This window comes from Conger conger, chromosome 10 (assembly GCF_963514075.1).
Source record: "Conger conger chromosome 10, fConCon1.1, whole genome shotgun sequence".
In the NCBI taxonomy this organism is placed as follows: Eukaryota; Metazoa; Chordata; class Actinopteri; order Anguilliformes; family Congridae; genus Conger; species Conger conger.
Genome location: NC_083769.1, coordinates 44,357,937 through 44,375,941, shown reverse-complemented (window position 1 = coordinate 44,375,941; position 18,005 = coordinate 44,357,937). Strand labels below are relative to the sequence as shown.

Here is an 18,005-nt window from a genome sequence, read left to right as displayed (position 1 = left end):
CCCAGGATAATTGAAGAGGCATGTTCTTCCCATAAAACACATCGACTGAAAAGCAGGCCAGGTTCAGACCAAGCACTGCACTCTTCACTCCGAGCCTGAGAAACGAATGCTAACATGTTCCCCACCCTACACTGTTTTATTAATAATGTGGTGGTTTTAACAGTTAATGAAACATTTTGTGTGCATATATTGATTAAAATATGACACGGAATTTGTCACTCAAAATTATGAACAAATAGTAGTTCTACATAAATGTAAAATGCAGCATTTCCAGGTCAAAACATCAAATGTGTGTTTTATCGGTCCAGTCAGACTAAATCACACAATGACATCAACAATCTCAAACCATAAAGAACCGACTCACAACCACAAACTTTTTTTTTTAGCTTTACACAATGCTACAACTGAGTCCTATGCACGTACATAGCTAATTCAGAAAAGCAGTTTAACATATCATAGAAAATTAATTATATTCAAGTTACTATTGTTTTAATCCATAGCACTGTTAAATGTACTGTAATATATGTTGGTATGTAATTAAAATATGTTTACTGAACTATTAATAGTAAAGTAAACCATAATCAATTTACTTCACTGACCCGAACGACAAATTCCAGACAATTTTGGACAAAATATTTCGGTTTTTTTTGTCAAACACCAGAAAAACATCTTAAGTACAACGCTGACGAGCTCTACTTTGATGAGAAAGAAGGAAAGAAAGTAAAATTGAAGAAGAAAATAAAAATGAAGAGAAAGTAACAGAGAGAATAAGAGGGAGTGAGTGAAAGGAAGAGAGTGAAAAACACAGAGAGAGAATAAGAGATAAAGAGTGAGAGAGAAAGAGAGAATAAGAAAGAAAGAGGGGGAGTGAGAGTGAGAGAGAAAGAGAATAAGAGAGAGGAAGAGGGGGAGTGAGAGAGAGAGAGAGAGGGGAGCGAGTGAGAGAGAGAGAGAATAAGAGAGAGAAAGAGGGGGAGTGAGAGTGAGAGAGAATAAGAGAGAGAAAGAGGGGGAGTGAGAGTGAGAGAGAATAAGAGAGAGAAAGAGGGGGAGTGAGAGTGAAAGAGAAAGAGAATAAGAGAAAGAGGGGGAGTGAGAGAGAGAGTGAGACAGAGAGAATAAGAGAGAGAAAGAGGGGGAGTGAGAGAGAGAGTGAGGCAGAGAGAATAAGAGAGAGAAAGAGGGGGGGTGAGAGACAGACAGAGAGAATAAGAGAGAGAAAGAGTGAGAGAGAGTGAGAGAGAGAGAGAGAGAATAAGAGAGAAAGAGGGGGAGTGAGAGTGAGAGAGAATAAGAGAGAGAAAGAGGGGGAGTGAGAGTGAGAGAATAAGAGAGAAAAAGAGGAGTGAGAGAGTGAGAATAAGAGAGAGAAAGAGGGGGAATGAGAGAGAGAGAGAGTGAGAGAGAGAGAGAGAGAGAAAGAGGAGGAATGAGAGAGAGAGAGAGAGAGAGAGAGAGTGAGACCTCTCCTCTCCTGGCGGTGAGAGCGGTCCCGGTCGGGCCGGGGCTCTGGCGTTCTTGGCGGCCGCGCGGGCGCAGTTGCCCCGGGGCTATGTGGCCTTGCGCATAATTGCCCCGCTACAGATAGTTAACAGCCCTCCGCGTCCTTCCTGACTGTTTATTCTACCCTGATTTCCAGCTCCGCCGGGCCATCATTCATCAGTCCACACGGCCCCTGGGGAGGCGGCCGGGAGACCCCTCACATCCCCCCGTGCCCAGAGGGCGCCGGCGACGGCCCGCATTATGGAAAATGAGCCGGCCCGGCTCGCCAGGGGTGGCAGTGATTATAATATCCAGATAATCATTTCAAACAAATTATCATAATTATCAATCAATCATCGCATTTAAACAACATGCCCTGGAGGACCGAATTGCTTTTGTGACCTGTAATGCTTTCTGTCTCGTAATAACCTTCATAAATTTAAGGCCTAAGATATTCCCGCCGCCCGGCTAAACCAACATCGCGAGCCTCCCGACGCTGCAGACCCCCGGAAAGTAAAAATAAAAAGGGCTGTGTGCGCGCGCCCGGCACTGAGAGGGACACACTGAAACACACTGAGACACACTGAGGGGGACACACTGAGACACACTGAGACACACTGAGAGGGACACACTGAGAGGGACACACTGAGACACACTGAGACACACTGAGAGGGACACACTGAGACACACTGAGACACGCTGAGAGGGACACACTGAGAGGGACACACTGAGACACACTGAGGGGGACACACTGAGAGGGACACACTGAGAGGGACACACTGAGACACACTGAGGGGGACACACTGAGAGGGACACACTGAGGGGGACACACTGAGACACACTGAGAGGGACACACTGAGGGGGACACACTGAGAGGGACACACTGAGACACACTGAGGGGGACACACTGAGAGGGACACACTGAGGGGGACACACTGAGACACACTGAGAGGGACACACTGAGACACACTGAGACACACTGAGAGGGACACACTGAGACACACTGAGACACACTGAGAGGGACACACTGAGAGGGACACACTGAGACACACTGAGACACACTGAGAGGGACACACTGAGAGGGACACACTGAGACACACTGAGAGGGACACACTGAGAGGGACACACTGAGACACACTGAGAGGGACACACTGAGACACACTGAGAGGGACACACTGAGAGGGACACATTGAGACACACTGAGAGGGACACACTGAGACTCCCTGAGACACACTGAGACACACTGAGAGGGACACACTGAGACACACTGAGAGGGACACACTGAGAGGGACACACTGAGAGGGACACATTGAGACACACTGAGAGGGACACACTGAGACACACTGAGAGGGACACACTGAGACACACTGAGACACACTGAGACACACTGACGGGACACACTGAGACACACTGAGAGGGACACACTGAGACACACTGAGACACACTGAGAGGGACACACTGAGACGCACTGAGACACACTGAGAGGGACACACTGAGACACACTGAGACACACTGAGACACACTGAGAGGGACACACTGAGAGGGACACACTGAGACACACTGAGACACACTGAGAGGGACACACTGAGACACACTGAGACACACTGAGAGGGACACACTGGGCGGGACACATCAGCGCGTCTTCAGACGCACCCGACGGCAGATGAAAAGGCCGATTCCGCTTTCGGCGGGAATGTTTCGACATTGCGAGCAGGCCATTAATAACCCGGGTAACCAAACACGGCGTAATGCGTCCTCTGTGATCCTGTCAGAGGCCTCATCCGTCTCCCTCGTACTTTAAAAGCGTTTAAGGTGTGATCGGGCTCGTGAAAAGAGCCTCAGATAGCCGTGTGTACACAGACGCTGACACACTGCTAAAGACAACATCGCACGGTACACTGCAAGTTCAGCCTTTGAAAAAACGAACGCGCGTTTGTTCGCAGGGATGATAATAAAAGAGTAGATAAATCAGGGGAATTAAGGTCTCTGGGATAGCACACGGGGCGGGGGAACGGGGAGGGAGGGGGTGAGCGATGGGATCGCACGCGGGAGATGTTAGCGGATAAGTTCAGGTGTAATTGCAAAGCATTGATCTGCTGTACGCCGCTTTATCAGGCTTCCATCTCCGGATCCATCGGCACAAATTCTGTCCGCTCAGGAGCGCTGGGGACAAGCCCTCTTCCGGGAGGATTATCCCAGGCACCTCCACCTTGGGATAAACCCCACTGAATGGAGGGGAGATAAGTCTGAGGGGGGGGCGGGTTGGATAAGACAGACACATGTTCCTGTTCACCGTGGCGACGGCAGATCCAATCAGATGGTTAATGTTATCTCTCTCTCCCCCGGCGGTGCTGGTTTTGTTGTGAAAGGATAACAGCGATCTCCCTTGAAAGTCGGGAAGGATAAATTTGTGTCTTTTTCCTGCTCTCACACACACATACACACACACACACACACACACACGCACACGCACACACCCACACAGAACATCCATCCTCCTGGATTGTGATAAGAAGGCTTTTGAGCTACAATAATATCTTCTCTCCCCCCCACCCCTCCCCTCCATTTCGCGCCCAGCCTTTAACACGGAGCTTTATTTCCCCCAAAGCCTCTTCGCTGAAGTCTTTTTATTACGGGCGTCTCTGCGGGCTCTCCGGGGAGGGTCAGGGAGAGTGATAGAGAGATAATGTTATAGATTATCTCCCACAGATGTTTTTGTCTGCAGTAGCCCTGGGGCTGTTCCCTCTGAGTAAACAGAGCCCGAATGGACGGGCGCGCACAGCGAGCGGTCCCCTGGTGCGCTGTCACCACAGTATGACTGCGGACAGGAGGGGAAGGATGGGGCTGCGCTGGGACTGTCCTGAGGCAGCTCTACCCTGCCTGCTCCGCCATACGCCGCACACCTGACCTCCAGGGGTCGCAGGTCAGGGTTCAGAGGTCGGAGTGAGGGGCACGGTGGGGGGGGGGGGCGTGAAGTCACGAGTGAGAGCTGGAAGCAGAGTTCCTGTTTCTCACGTAGGAGAGTCTGGCCCTTTCCCTGACCGGGGTTAGGGTTGAAGAGAAAACAGACTGATTAAACGGCTGCAGAGTAGGTCATTCCCCAGAATGAATAATTTAAGTCATAATAGTTCATGAATAATTTCATGAGCAATAAGCTGGCAGCGGTGTGCTGCAGACACAGGGCCTGGAGCAGCAGGCTGAGCAGCAGAGCAGGCAGGAGAACAGCAAGGTTAACACTGACTCACACTGACTCACACTGACTCACACTGACTCCACACTGACTCACACTGACTCCACACTGACTCCACACTGACTCACACTGACTCACACTGACTCCTCCGCTACAGAGGAGAACACCAGTTAACACTACTCACACTGACTCACACTGACTCACAATGACTCCACACTGACTCCACACTGACTCACACTGACTCACACTGACTCCTCCGCTCATAACCCAGTATCAGGGGTGTGCAAGAGTGGGATTCAAATATTCACAGTTGGTTTAACACTGAACATCGTACTCTGCACCGAACGAGCCTTCGGGAAGGACCGTAGGCTCAGATAGGAAACCATCAGCCGAACGTGGTCGAGCCAGAGCATCAGTTCAGAGGAGGAAAGCTGGTCACAGCACATTTCTGATTTCGTTGGAAGGCTGAGCGGGTGGGGAGGGAGGGAGGGGGGGGGTAACAGAAAACCGGATAGAACAGTGGACTGGAACATTCCCCGACTGAGATGCAAATCTGCTGTTCCTCAGCAGAAAGGAGAGAGGAGCGCGGCTGGATTTGGGGACCGTAGGAGCGAGGCCGGGGGACTCAGCGCTCCCAGGGCGTGACTCCCACACAAAGCCGTCCCGTGACAGACGTGTGCGTGACGTGACGCGGGCCCTTTGTGGCACGGCCGTCTGAGGCCACAACGGGACGGCCGCGGCGGGAACAAAACAGACTTCCTGCACAGGACGGCCCCCGCGTGCGTATTCATCCCCTCCGATCGCCACGGAGCTCAGACCGGCCGGGCTGCTCCTCCCTGTGCCTCAGAACAGGTGCCTCTCCCCACCCCTCCACCACGGGCCATTAAGTTTATACTTGAACTCTTTACCTTACCGCCCGTGACCCCTTAACACTGGCCGTAAAACCCAACCGCCCACCCTTCAATAAATTTATCACCTCGTAAACTTACCAGTGGAGCTTCAGAGGGACACCTCTGACTGCCGGGCCTTGAAGACGCTACCCTTATCAGCACGTCTTTGGTGTAAACCAAAATAATAATAATAATAATACTCTGACCGGCTGTTTAGAGTGTGGATGATAATTGCTTTTAAGCAGTATGATCATTTTCAGTGTGTCATTTACTTTTCCAAGCCAATGCAGATGTTTTGCTTCATGAAGTCTGTCATCAAATAAATATGTCGAAATAAGATGCTTGTCCCTCCATGCACCAATGAGTTCATAATCCTTTGTCAACATGATTTACAGCACATGAATTACAATTTCATAAACATATCTTGACAGGGGCAAGATGAAAGCATAAAAGGTGTTCTTAAGGAATAAATGAGGGTGGTGGTGTTTTGTAAGGAATGTGCTGCAGTGAAAATATTTTAAAGAAGTGGTGCTTCACTTGGACTTCCTGGTATGCCAGCAGAATCGTCCTCAGTGCAGTCATGTCAAGAGTTGATGTGTGATAAGACAGACAGGAACTCTTTTTTTACTGTTGAGTGGTGCAGGATCGTGATAGCGCCTCTCTTCAGACTTGAGATGATAATCAGGGGAGTGTATCTCTGTGAGTGTTGAATGCTCTCTGGAAGCTGGAAACAGGAAACGAGTTGAAAGGTACGTAAAACAGTGACACCTCTTACCTTTTTGATGCTGCTGTCCTGGGTGGATACTTCATGGTCATTTAACATTTGCTGGAAGAAAAAAAAAAAAACAGACAATGTTTAATGAATAATTCTTAGGTTTTTATGATTTTTAAAAAATCTATTTATTTAATTTGGCATCACCAATACCACCAGATTTTGGAATGTCTGACGTGCGATCTATGTACAGATAACCCGGGGCTCTGCTTTCCCCCACAGTAGCCACAGGCTGCCCGTGGGTAGAGCAGGAGTGGAGGAGACCCACAGCGTGCAGGCCGCGGATGCCCTGGATGGCCAGCGGGAGTCGCTCCAGCAATCAGCACTGCTATCCCCACAGTAAGCCTCCCATACCCCGCCAGGATATGAAATGTTCATCTTTCTTTTTAAATGCGGATGCCTGGACTAAAATGTAAATGTTGTTGAAATCTCTGTTCGGTAACAATGGCCAAACGCCTCGCATACGGTCAGACGTAATAAAGAAATATATAGTGAAAAAGAAATAAATAAAAAGAAGAAATTTTAGACCATGTCCAAATATGAAAGAAGATTTGACCCAAAGCTCTCCTTCCATGTGCGCCCAAAACAAGCTGCACACAGGTCAGACTTTAATTCAATTTTGGGCACGGCAGGAAATTCAGCTAAGACACGTCCAAGCCCTCAGAGGAGATGTGGAATTAAGCCTTAAGCAATATTTATCCTCTAAGACACACAGAATACGCGCACTGTCCGCCTGGCCCAGTGAGGCGCTGGTGCTGATGAAGTGGGGTCCTGTTCTGGGGGTGATAATGGAAGCCCAGGCCACTGCCACTAAGAGGAGGTCATTCACCACGCCAATATCAGGGCGGGATCTGGGTGTATTCTGAATTTAGCAGGGATTATCAGCTCATATTATAGCCCTGACACCCCCCCCACCCGCGCACACGTCCTCACGTCCCATGAACAGCCCCTGTGTTGTTGAAATTCCACCTATCTGCTGATATTTTAGAAATTAAACTTGACATGCTATGTTTTCATTCCTTTTGAAAGAGCTCTTCAATATATTGAAACTGTATATCTTCACGGGTGTAATTTACTCTTCAGGTTTTTTTTTTTTTTTTTCGGGGCAGAACAGAGATAGAAAGAGAAAGAGAAAGAGAATAGAAAGAGAAGAAAGAGAAGCTGAAATCTCACATACATACATGCACACATTACATACACTGTAAATATATTTAGCCTGGGTTACATACAGTATTACCCAGATCATTGCAGATGCATTCTGGGAGATTTCATTTTTTTTCTTACTTCTTGTAAGCATGGAAACTGTTCATAATAATATTTATAGTGAACTATTCAAATGAGAATGAAAAATGACTCGGCACACAGGCATATGCTTGTGGACCAATTTTATCCTTATACTGATAATACCTAGCTTCACCAGACCCTAATACAATTTCCCCCAAAAAATATGCCGGTCTGAAAAAGTCTCTTGTTCACTGTACATGCAGGAACAGTGAAAACACTGATCAGGCCTCTTACATCAAGGTCTGAGGACGCCGTTCTGGATCTGTTCTCTGTGGGTGCGGCAGAGTTGGGTCGGAGTACGTCGCAGTTATGAGGAACAGACAGTACCTGCCTGGAGGTGATTCGATTTAAGAAATATAGTTATGACCTTACAAACATCTAAATGGGCTCATTCATGTGTTCTTGGCCCAGGCCCCTGTGACAGTCTTGCGCAGTTTGGAAGGGCATTCGCCCTCACCGCTACGCTACGCGAACGCTAGAAAACTGCGCTGCCCTGAACTGGGGTTGTCAATGTGTTCGAGGCGACCAAGTGGAAGCAATTACATCACAAATACTCACACAAGTATGCTTAGGCCTACGCTACTTACATCTAATTTAATCCGCACTTCTGTCAAAGCTGCGTAAATCCAAAAACAACGTCTAAACGGCGACACGCTTTTAAAGTATGCGAATAAAACCGGCTACTCCTTCTCTTTCCCCCCCCTTGTTCCTTTTTTTAGACTTGTGTTGCTGCAGCATATGCAAGTCATAAACCATGGACATGAAACATGTTTATAAATGTCTATTGTGCAATTATGCCACGGAGAGGCATATCGCACGGCCGTGCCAGGGCCGGCGTCCCGACCGCAGGGCTGAGATTCCTGGAAGACGGAGCGCGGCTCGGGAACGCCGGGAACGTCACAGGACCTGCACAGTAACGAGCGTCCCTTCCTGTTCCCGGCCCGCGCAAAAACTCGGCTACGGCCCCGCGCCCGCCGACGCAGCGTTTCTCAGAAACGCTCCCGGGATTAAAGACAGGCCTCCATCTTAAGACACAGAAGCCCGCGAAGGCATCGCCGCGGTCCTTTCCCCCGATTGTGCCGGCTAATACGCGCGGGGGGCTTCCTTCAGGACTAATGGCGACGAGGAAAGCCGGCGGCATTCCTGGACGTCCTGTCGGCTTTGTGCGCTGACAAAGGCCCACAGCGGTGCGTGACACCGGGATGACAGGGGAAAAGAGATTTCTGGTAATGCGTGGGGCCCCCGTCCGCCCTCGGCCGGGGAGGATAGCGGGGCCGAACGGGCCGCAGCTGCAACAGTTTACACACCGCCGCTTTCGTTTGGACAGGAAAACGCTACCAGGCCTCACAGATAGAAGATGACTGTCTCCACGACATGCTTAACATAAATATGTGTGTATCAAATTGTGCGAGCGTAACGTGAAACCGAATCAGACGTGCGGACAAAAGCTAAGATGTTGGAAACGGCTCACTGGTGTTTTTTTAAAAGGGTTTTTTTTTTTTTTTTTTTTTTTTTTTCAGACAGGCATTATCCATTACGCCACATCTGCAGATGTTTCAAATGTACCAACTGACAGAGTCCCTTAAATGATGGCTGAATTCACCTTCCTGAATGCAGAAACATGAGTATTATTTACAGTAGCTGTGATCACTTGGACTCTGGACTACAGGGTGTGAGTGGGTGTCCCTGGTCGCGCATTATAGTTGTAGCCTTGAACAAAGCACTTTATCTGAATTATTCCACCGGTACCCAGCTATGCAAACGGGCGACAGAACGCTGTACGATTAAAAACAGCAAGTCAGTCTCGATAAAGGCGTTGGCCAAGAAAATAAACAATGCAATAATTATTGATGGAAATGATTGACCATTAGCTTGGATGTGATTTATTGCATGTCTTGTAGGCTTGATAATATCTGAAGAACTGGGAGACAGTACACTGAGAAAAGTACTTTAAACGTCTGCACAGGGCAATAATGTGCATGCTTGACCACCACCCCCCCCCCCCCCCCCCCCCCCCCCCATAGGAAAAGGAGAACTCTTACTTACACAAGCCTGTCTATATCAGTTTTTGAAACATGAAATGCTGCAAAAACAGAACAATTATTTCGTCAATTGTAATTGTTGAGATGTGTGAGTGCAGAAGCACGAAGGGAGAGGGAGAAGAAGAGAAACAAACGGCACAAAAATAAACGTCGCTTGATGAAAACTCGGCCACCTGCGGAGCGATCCAGCCACCTGCGGAGAGATCCAGCGCGGCCGCTGAACGCCCATTCAGCCCTTCAGAGCGAGCGAGCGCGCGTGTGCGTTTTTGGCAGTGTAAAGACGGCCGTTATTAATGTCGTGTCCGTGATGTGCGCGGACACGCCGCGATGGCTGCCTCAGACAAAAGAAAACAGTCCCGGTCAGGACGCTCTGTTCATCCAGATCACTCACGGAGTCGCTGCTACACACGCTAACAGGAACGACACACCCCCGTAATTCATCGGAAAAGTTAAAACTCGCAAACACATGCGGCGATTTTCTTTTCTTTTTACTTTTTTTTCATAAAAAAAAAGAGACGTTAAAAAACTTCAAGCGAGTTGGCTGTAATGCCGCCGCAGTCTAATTTGGGTTATCTAATTGCAATTACAATGTAATTATACCTGACTCGGAGCAACGAAAACTGTTCGTATCGTAGCCGGATGAAAAGAGGTACAAAGTAAACCTATGAATTTGCAGGGTTTGCTGTAGGAAAACTGTGAAGCACGTTGCCAAAAACAATTCTCCTCAAGTCTGGATAATATGAGGCAATATAGCAACACAGCCAATAGATGGTTATGGATGTCAAAAGCCACAAGTTTCCAAAAAGAAACACCAGAACGCAAACCTCAAGCCCTTTTGAACCGACTGAGTGACATCCCATTGGCTGCAAGAACCACACCAAGAAAGCCACAAATTGAAAGTTTTGCTATGCAGTTATTGGGAAATCTCTCTTGTTTGGAGCCATTACAATATTTAATTATGTAAATCCAAAAGAAAAGAAAAGAAAGAAATATAATATTGATGCACTGACAGGGATTTGTGAGGAAGCTGTCTTTCAGTGCCTGGGGGACGATGAAAATAGACTGTTATCTTCTGCTGGAATCAGAGGAGGGCCCGGGGAGAGGGAGTTGTCTGTCTGTCTGTCTGTTTCTTGTTTAAATACACCCAGAAATAGAGCTCTCAATCACGTCACACACGATCACGGCCGAGGCACGGCGGGCTGACATTAATCGACTCTGGTGTTTTGAGCACCACCATCGGTCAGGGGAGATCTTCGACACCGAACGATCAGAGACACACCGGGGCCCGTTCTGGCCTCCTGAATATCCACTCCGCCGATGTCATTCCCAGCAATCATAAAGGTCTACACTCCGGTTAATTCGGTTACCGTATCGGTGGGATCTGGTTTGTCGAGAACTACGGGGGCCAGGGCTTTGTTTTGGTTGCAGTTTGTTTGGTTTCTGTTTCAAAGCCGTTTGTCTTCCGAAAGCACACAGCGGCTATTTTAGGGTTTCGTAAAGATATCGGAGGGGAACCAACAGAAATGAGAACTCTGCTATCACTATTTAAAACATATTTCCACAATGAGCCCGCTGATAAAAAAAAAAACCCCTCCACTGCAAATACCAGGAAGCTAAGCAGCAATCTGATAGAATATATTTATGAGGACTTTAATAAGCTGAGGACTTGCAGTGTGTTGCCAAGGCAAACATCAAGAGAGACCTGATAGCTAATGCTCCACAGCTATTGATAGGGGAGCAATTAAACATAATCGCTCCCAGCTTAACATTGTTTGATTCCTTATTATATTCTTATCAACTACTTCAAGTCTGTTGTCAGTGAATGTGAGAAAAACATACTCTGCAGTTCTATGAATCGGCGGTGGAATGCCAGAATCCCGATTGTTTAAACACAAAGGTGAAACGGGAGACAGTGGGAATTGTTGGGCACTTATCGGAGCGCTAAAGCTAACAGTTACTCAACAGGGATGGGGCTGAAATCTGTGAGAGATAGAGCACGTCACAAAGAGCGATTTTGTGAAACAAACAGGCAGGCCTGCTGAATGGCAGATCCTTTCCACTCCCCGGGACTAAACACGCGTTTCTATAGTAACTGTTAAGGGGAAACAGCGTTCCATATATGGCATGATGTCCTGTGTGCTGCACACTGGCTAGTATGCGGTCACATACTATACATTTATTTCCACCTATTTAGTCTCCGTTACCATTAACGCATATTTCTTTATATTTCCCTTCCAAGACACAAAACACACATGCACGCACACACACACACACACACACACACACACACACACACATATATATATCCTTAAAGGCAAAAGGATTACATGCCTGGAAACTCTTTTTTTATATAGTTATACACTCACACTAACATGAGAAAAATGAATCTGTAAATTGATGTATATTTTCTATTTTTACTTATACACAAACACACACACACTGAATCTGAATTACACACACACACACTGAATCTGAATTACACACACACACACACACACACACACACACACTGAATCTGAATCTCTCTCTCTCTCACACACACACACACACACAGAGCACGTGGGACATTCATGTGATAGACCTGCTGACCCGTGTGTGGTTTAAGGTCAGAATATCGCCACATCACAGACATTGATACTCTCTCTCCTCATCTTTCATCTGGTCAGAGGAGGGGGGTTATGAGCCAGACAGAATGATATAAAATGTGACGGCTTGCTCAGCAGATATTCATTGACAGTGGTACTTTATTTTATGAAGCCCGGGACAGGAATTGACATTGTGCTTTGGAGCTCTTAAAAAAGAGGTTGCAAATTTATTAAAAAGGGTCAGATTTGTATTTATGCCCCGACCATTCATCACCCACCGCCAGCCCTATGCTTTTAAGCCACCACTCCGAACTTCATATTGACAGAGCAATATGGATAAATTACCTGCCAGACACACTTTATTGATAAGTCATTTATGAAGATGATCAGTAATAATCATAAGTGAATGAGGGAGGGATGATAGATCTTCCCATAACAGTCGCTCTGACAGTCCCTCCCTTGCCCCTCAATAAATAAGAGGAAGTTATGGATTAAGAAAATGAGACATATTCGCCCGTGCTTTCTCAAGATTAAATACCCTCTATTGCCCCCCAAGACCCCCTGTTGCCCTGAAGTCATCGTTTGCGCTGTGCTCCTAATGGTGCTATGGCCCTGTGCACAGCAGAATCACTGGCCTCTCTGCAGAGGATATACATTATTACTGTGCTACAGAAAATATGTCAGACACTGGATGTCAGACACTGGATTTATCAGGTTTATTTTAAAACAGGCAACGGCCATATTGTCATAATTTCCCCATTTATATATGTTTTTGTATTCATAATCTTTGACTGGATCTGAGGTTAAGGAATGTACATTTTACTGAGCACTTTATTAGGAAGACCTATTTATTCACTAATTGGCCAATTGTGTGGCAGCAGTGCAATGCATGCAATCATGTAGATACGGGTCAGGAGCTTCAGGTAATGTCCACACCTACCATCATGAGGATAAAACGTAATGAGAGAGGTCAGAGGAGATTGGTCAAAGCTGACAGGAAGGTGTCAGTAATGCAAATAATCACACATTACAAAAGTGGTATGCAGAAGAGCATCTCTGAACACACAACGCATCAAACCTCTAAGTGGATAGGCTACAGTAGCAGAAGACTTAATAAGTCTGAAAAATAAGCCTAATAAATACCTAATAATGTGTGTATGTGTACTGAGTGTATGTGTCCAAAATGTATGTTTTCTGCAAAATCCACGGTAAAGTGTGGGTCAGCTTGAGAAGTATGCTGTGAGATATACAGGCATGTGTTGTGCGTATGAAATCGTCATCTCGACAGGGTTTCGAGTTGGAAGTGCATGGTGGCTCACTGTCTTTTGACAAATCGGCCTGAGCCCATAATTCAAACCAGGAATTCTTATGTATGCAAATGTACATTAGGAGCATACTTGTGAGATGAGATGTGTCGTATTTTGCGACTGGGAAAACAGCCCAAGAAATATTGTATGATGATGACGGACATAGTGGTCTAAATTACATGTATAATTTATCATGCTAGGTTCAATATTTACAGTTTTTGCATATTTCGGAGTAAATAAAATTGTTCACAGAATTTCGTTTTTGGTTTCTTGTGTCCAGCTTGACAGTTGGTGACACTGGATCCGAGGACACAAATCTGAGACATGATTTTCTATTGGCGCGATGTGAGGCCGGGTTTGTGGTTTCTGAGGAGGTTTTGAGAAGTGAAAGGGCGTTTTGGTGAGGGGGAGAGGACTCCGGCATCCGGGCTGGGATTAACACACACGGCCCAAGCGGGCTCCGGGAACCAGGCAAACATCGAAATGAACGGTCTCCTGTGAGTTGGGCTAAGTGCATGTAGACACGGGTCCAGGGCACAAACACAGCCTTTCTTCTGCCCCGGGTTTACGCCGAGGTCAAGCCCTGATGGCTCCTTCAAGGAGAGAGACGCGGAGCGGGACGCTTGATGAGATTTCTTCCCCGCCCCGGATAAATAAATACCTCCAGCCTGTATTTCCGGGCTGTTCCGAGCACTAACGCGACCGGGACGAAGGGGGGGGGAGACGTGCAGCATCATAACCCCGCATGAAAGACACCGTCCCCCATCTCCAGACCCTCCTTCGGCACAGATGGTCCGGATCTCCAGCCCTGGTCCCCTCAATGGCCCCTTTGTGCCACCCTGCCCAATGTCTTCTGGGCTCAGAGGACCTACACAGTTGTCTCATCAATGGGAGAGAGCTAATCGCACCCTCAGCCAAAGCAAACACCTCGCCATTTCATGAAGCACCCTTTGTTTTTAAGCGTACGCCTTTTCCCCTATGAAGTGCAGCCTTCCTCTAATTAAGGCCAATGCATACTGACAGTTCAATTTATTAACCCCGCGAATGGCTCCTATATTTAATGAGAAATGGTACGGAATGTGGAAAAATGTACGCTTTAAAAAATAAATGAAAAATAAAACGGACACAAAACACCTTTTCACGTCGTTGGCTCTTGAAGTGGAGGAGGTCACACTGGAGAGTTTGCGTTCAGCAGGCATCAATACTCGTGAAATGTGAACAGAGTTTTGCTAAACATAGCTCAAATAGACCAAGCCTTGCACTGGGAGACATTTAAACTCTGTTAGAGGCACTCTATAGCCCGCCTCACCACCAGGGCCCTGCGGGTAACAGCACCTGAATCTGTCCTGCAGTACAGACCTGTTGATCAATGATTAAAAATCCTGAGAACTGCAAGTTTATCACTTATTAGTACAAAAATGTCATATTGGGATTTGCATTTAAAAGATGAAAAAACTACTGTCAGAAAATAATACTGACTCACATTGGACATGGTCAAATTTTATCACTAGTTTTTGAATAAACATAAAATAATGCCACAATTATATTTTAAATTAATTAAAATATTTTCAAATTAGAAATCCAAACTTTTTGAGAAAGCAACTGCATTTTAAATGATGACATTTAAATGATTTAATTCTTTGATATTTCTCTATGTATTATAACACTGTTGTCCATCATGGTTTCTATGGTTTACATTAACTACATAATATTAATAAACATGCCCTGCGATGGACTGTGTATCCCTGCCTTTCGCCCAATGTATGCTGGGATAGGCTCCAGCCCCCCTGCGACCCTGTTCAGGATAAGCGGGTTAGGATAATGAATGAATGAATGAATGAATATTAATAATCATGCTATTTTCAGTGTAATAAAATGTTCACTGTGCATCACATTTATGATTATGAATTGAAGCATTGTTAGTTAAACAACCTGATCTACTGACATGGATTGATGCTGCATTGTAAATTAAATAGGAAGTTTACCTATCATCCATTTCATACAGTAGCTGGCCATTGTAAAAATCATTTTGTTTAACCCATTCAGTTAATCGGGTTAATGCTGTACATTATTTGTGAAATGTAACTAATTTCACAGTGTTAATCCCAGCTCACTTTAACCCAGTTTACGATGTTAATCCCAGCTCATTTAAACCCAGTTTACTATGGTAATCCCAGCTCACTTAATCTCAGTTCACTGCTTATTCCCAATTCACTTAATCTCAGTTCACTGCTTAATCTCAGCTAATTGTCTTGCTTTTTTTTAATGCAAGTGACCACAGAGCCCCACAGTGGATTTGCACTGAATCACAGTTCACAAAAACCCAGGCACTGAAAACACAAGGCTCATAACTGTACGTGTACTCAGATGAAAAGGCTGAACTCTGGTTAGTTTGAATCAAACGAGCTTGATGTGAAATCAGTTTTTGATTCCCAGTAGGACTGAGCAAAAGGATGTGGAACACGTAAAAAACTACCGCCTTCAATTCGTAACATCAGTAAACCTAACTATTGCATTGCCGTGGGACTGAGGACGGAAGGACAAGAACAGAAAAATACGAACATAAAAATGCAAAAATGCGAACCAAAAAAATCAGACTTTTCTACTGCTTTCTGGTGCATGCCTTTGAAGACGCGGCATGCCTGGTTTTATATATCAGATGAGGTGTCAGACAGCTGCTCACTGACTTCAGAGCTGAGCCCGTGAGTTCTAGAGGAGAACCAGTGAAGCATGACCTCACAAAAGAGTCCCAAACCCTGACCGCACCGCCCATCCTGCGTGCTCTCCTGGATTCCAGCGTGAAGGATTGAGTCACAGCGAAGATGATGTGCGCGGAGGGAGGGGAGAGGACAGGGGGGAGGAGGGAGGGGAGAGGACAGGGGGGAGGAGGGAGGGGAGAGGACAGGGGAGAAGGATGGGGGGAGGAGGGAGGGGAGAGGACAGGGGGGAGGAGGGAGGGGAGAGGACAGGGGAGAAGGATGGGGGGAGGAGGGAGGGGAGAGGACAGGGGGGAGGAGGGAGAGGAGAGGACAGGGGAGAAGGATGGGGGGAGGAAGGAGGGGAGAGGACAGGGGAGAAGGACAGGGGGTAGGAGAGGAGGGGGATAGGGGATAGGAGAGAGGGGAGAAGGACAGAGGATAGGAGAGGAGCAGTTGGAAGTGAAGGAAGAGATTTAAAAATACATTAAAATTGACCAAGTATTCATTTAACGAGGGGGCACAAAGTTTGGCCAGCCATAGACATTTTTTTTCATAAATAAATAAACTGTAGTCAAAAGAAACATCAGGATAGGAGGGAGAGGAGAGGGACAGGGGGCAGGAGAGACACACAGGGGATAGGAGAGGAGAGGGAGCCCAGGGCTGGGGGAATGTGTCGGTGTCTGGTACTCTGTGACAGAGAGCCGTATCCTCCCAGTCTCAGACTCCTCTCCTTAACGATGACAGAGCGGACCTCTCGGCTGTCAGGGCCGTGACAGAGGGAGAGAAATGGCCTTGTTACCCCCCCCCCCCTCTCCCTGACAAGAAGCAGCCTGGAAACCAGCAGGGAAACAACTCTGATTGGCTGCTCACTTTTTTGGTTTTCACTTCTTCTTTTTTTTTTTTTGGGGGGGGGGGGGGAGGTTGGAAGTGAAGAAAGAGATTTAAAAAATGTATTAAAATTGACCAAGTGTTCTTTTAACGAGGGGGCGCAAAGTATGGTCAGCCATAGTCTGATCAAAGAAAAAAATGGTAATAAATAAATAAACTGTAGTCAAAAGAAACATCAGACCGCTCACAGTTCACTGTCTGAGGCCCCAGCCATTACAAACGGCTCCAGTTATTAAAGTCAAATTATTGTTCATTAATAACGGAAAGAATAAAACAGGCTATGATCTCACAGATTACAACAAAAGGCACTTGTGTATTGTAAATGAACTGTGCATGCAGAATTGTTTACCCTGGCTATTTGAGAGGGGTCCGATCAGATAATTTCATTGTTAGACCACTGAAACTCAGGAGTGAAGTCAACTGCTATGGCCGGGAGATAGCATCTGGTGACACAAAGGGTCCACCAGACAAGCATCACACTGCACTGATGTGGCCAATGGGGAACAAAGGTTGGACAGAACCAGTGCCAGGAATTCTACGGGTTTAAACGGTACTGTAATTACACACGAACTGCAAAATCATTGATATTTACAATGGGCATATCGCACAACCGGAAAGAGAAAGGATTGGATGTTGGATTACAGCGCGGTTCCGTACACGTTGAAACTGAATATATGCGAAGAGACGTAAAATCAAATCGGGCATGTATGCTATTACAAAATAGGATGCATCGTTTCACTTAATGGACCAATGAGCAGTCAGAATGTCACTGTATGTCAGCCAATCACGGAGAGTGTACTAAATGGAGCACTGAAATGGAGGCAGGGACTGGCCCATTGAATGAAGCCTTTCTCTCAGGGTCCTGC

At 46.6% G+C, this 18,005-nt stretch overlaps 1 protein-coding gene across 1 annotated transcript in view; it reads right to left on the bottom strand.

The window, feature by feature from the left end:
- The window catches only part of prdm16 (PR domain containing 16), a 249,380-nt gene that overhangs the window by 119,606 nt on the left and 111,769 nt on the right, over positions 1 to 18,005 (bottom strand). The window contains exon 3 of the mRNA XM_061258651.1: positions 6,338 to 6,388. Coding sequence (XP_061114635.1) covers positions 6,338 to 6,388 — 51 coding nt within the window. The remainder of the gene's footprint in view (positions 1 to 6,337; positions 6,389 to 18,005) is intronic.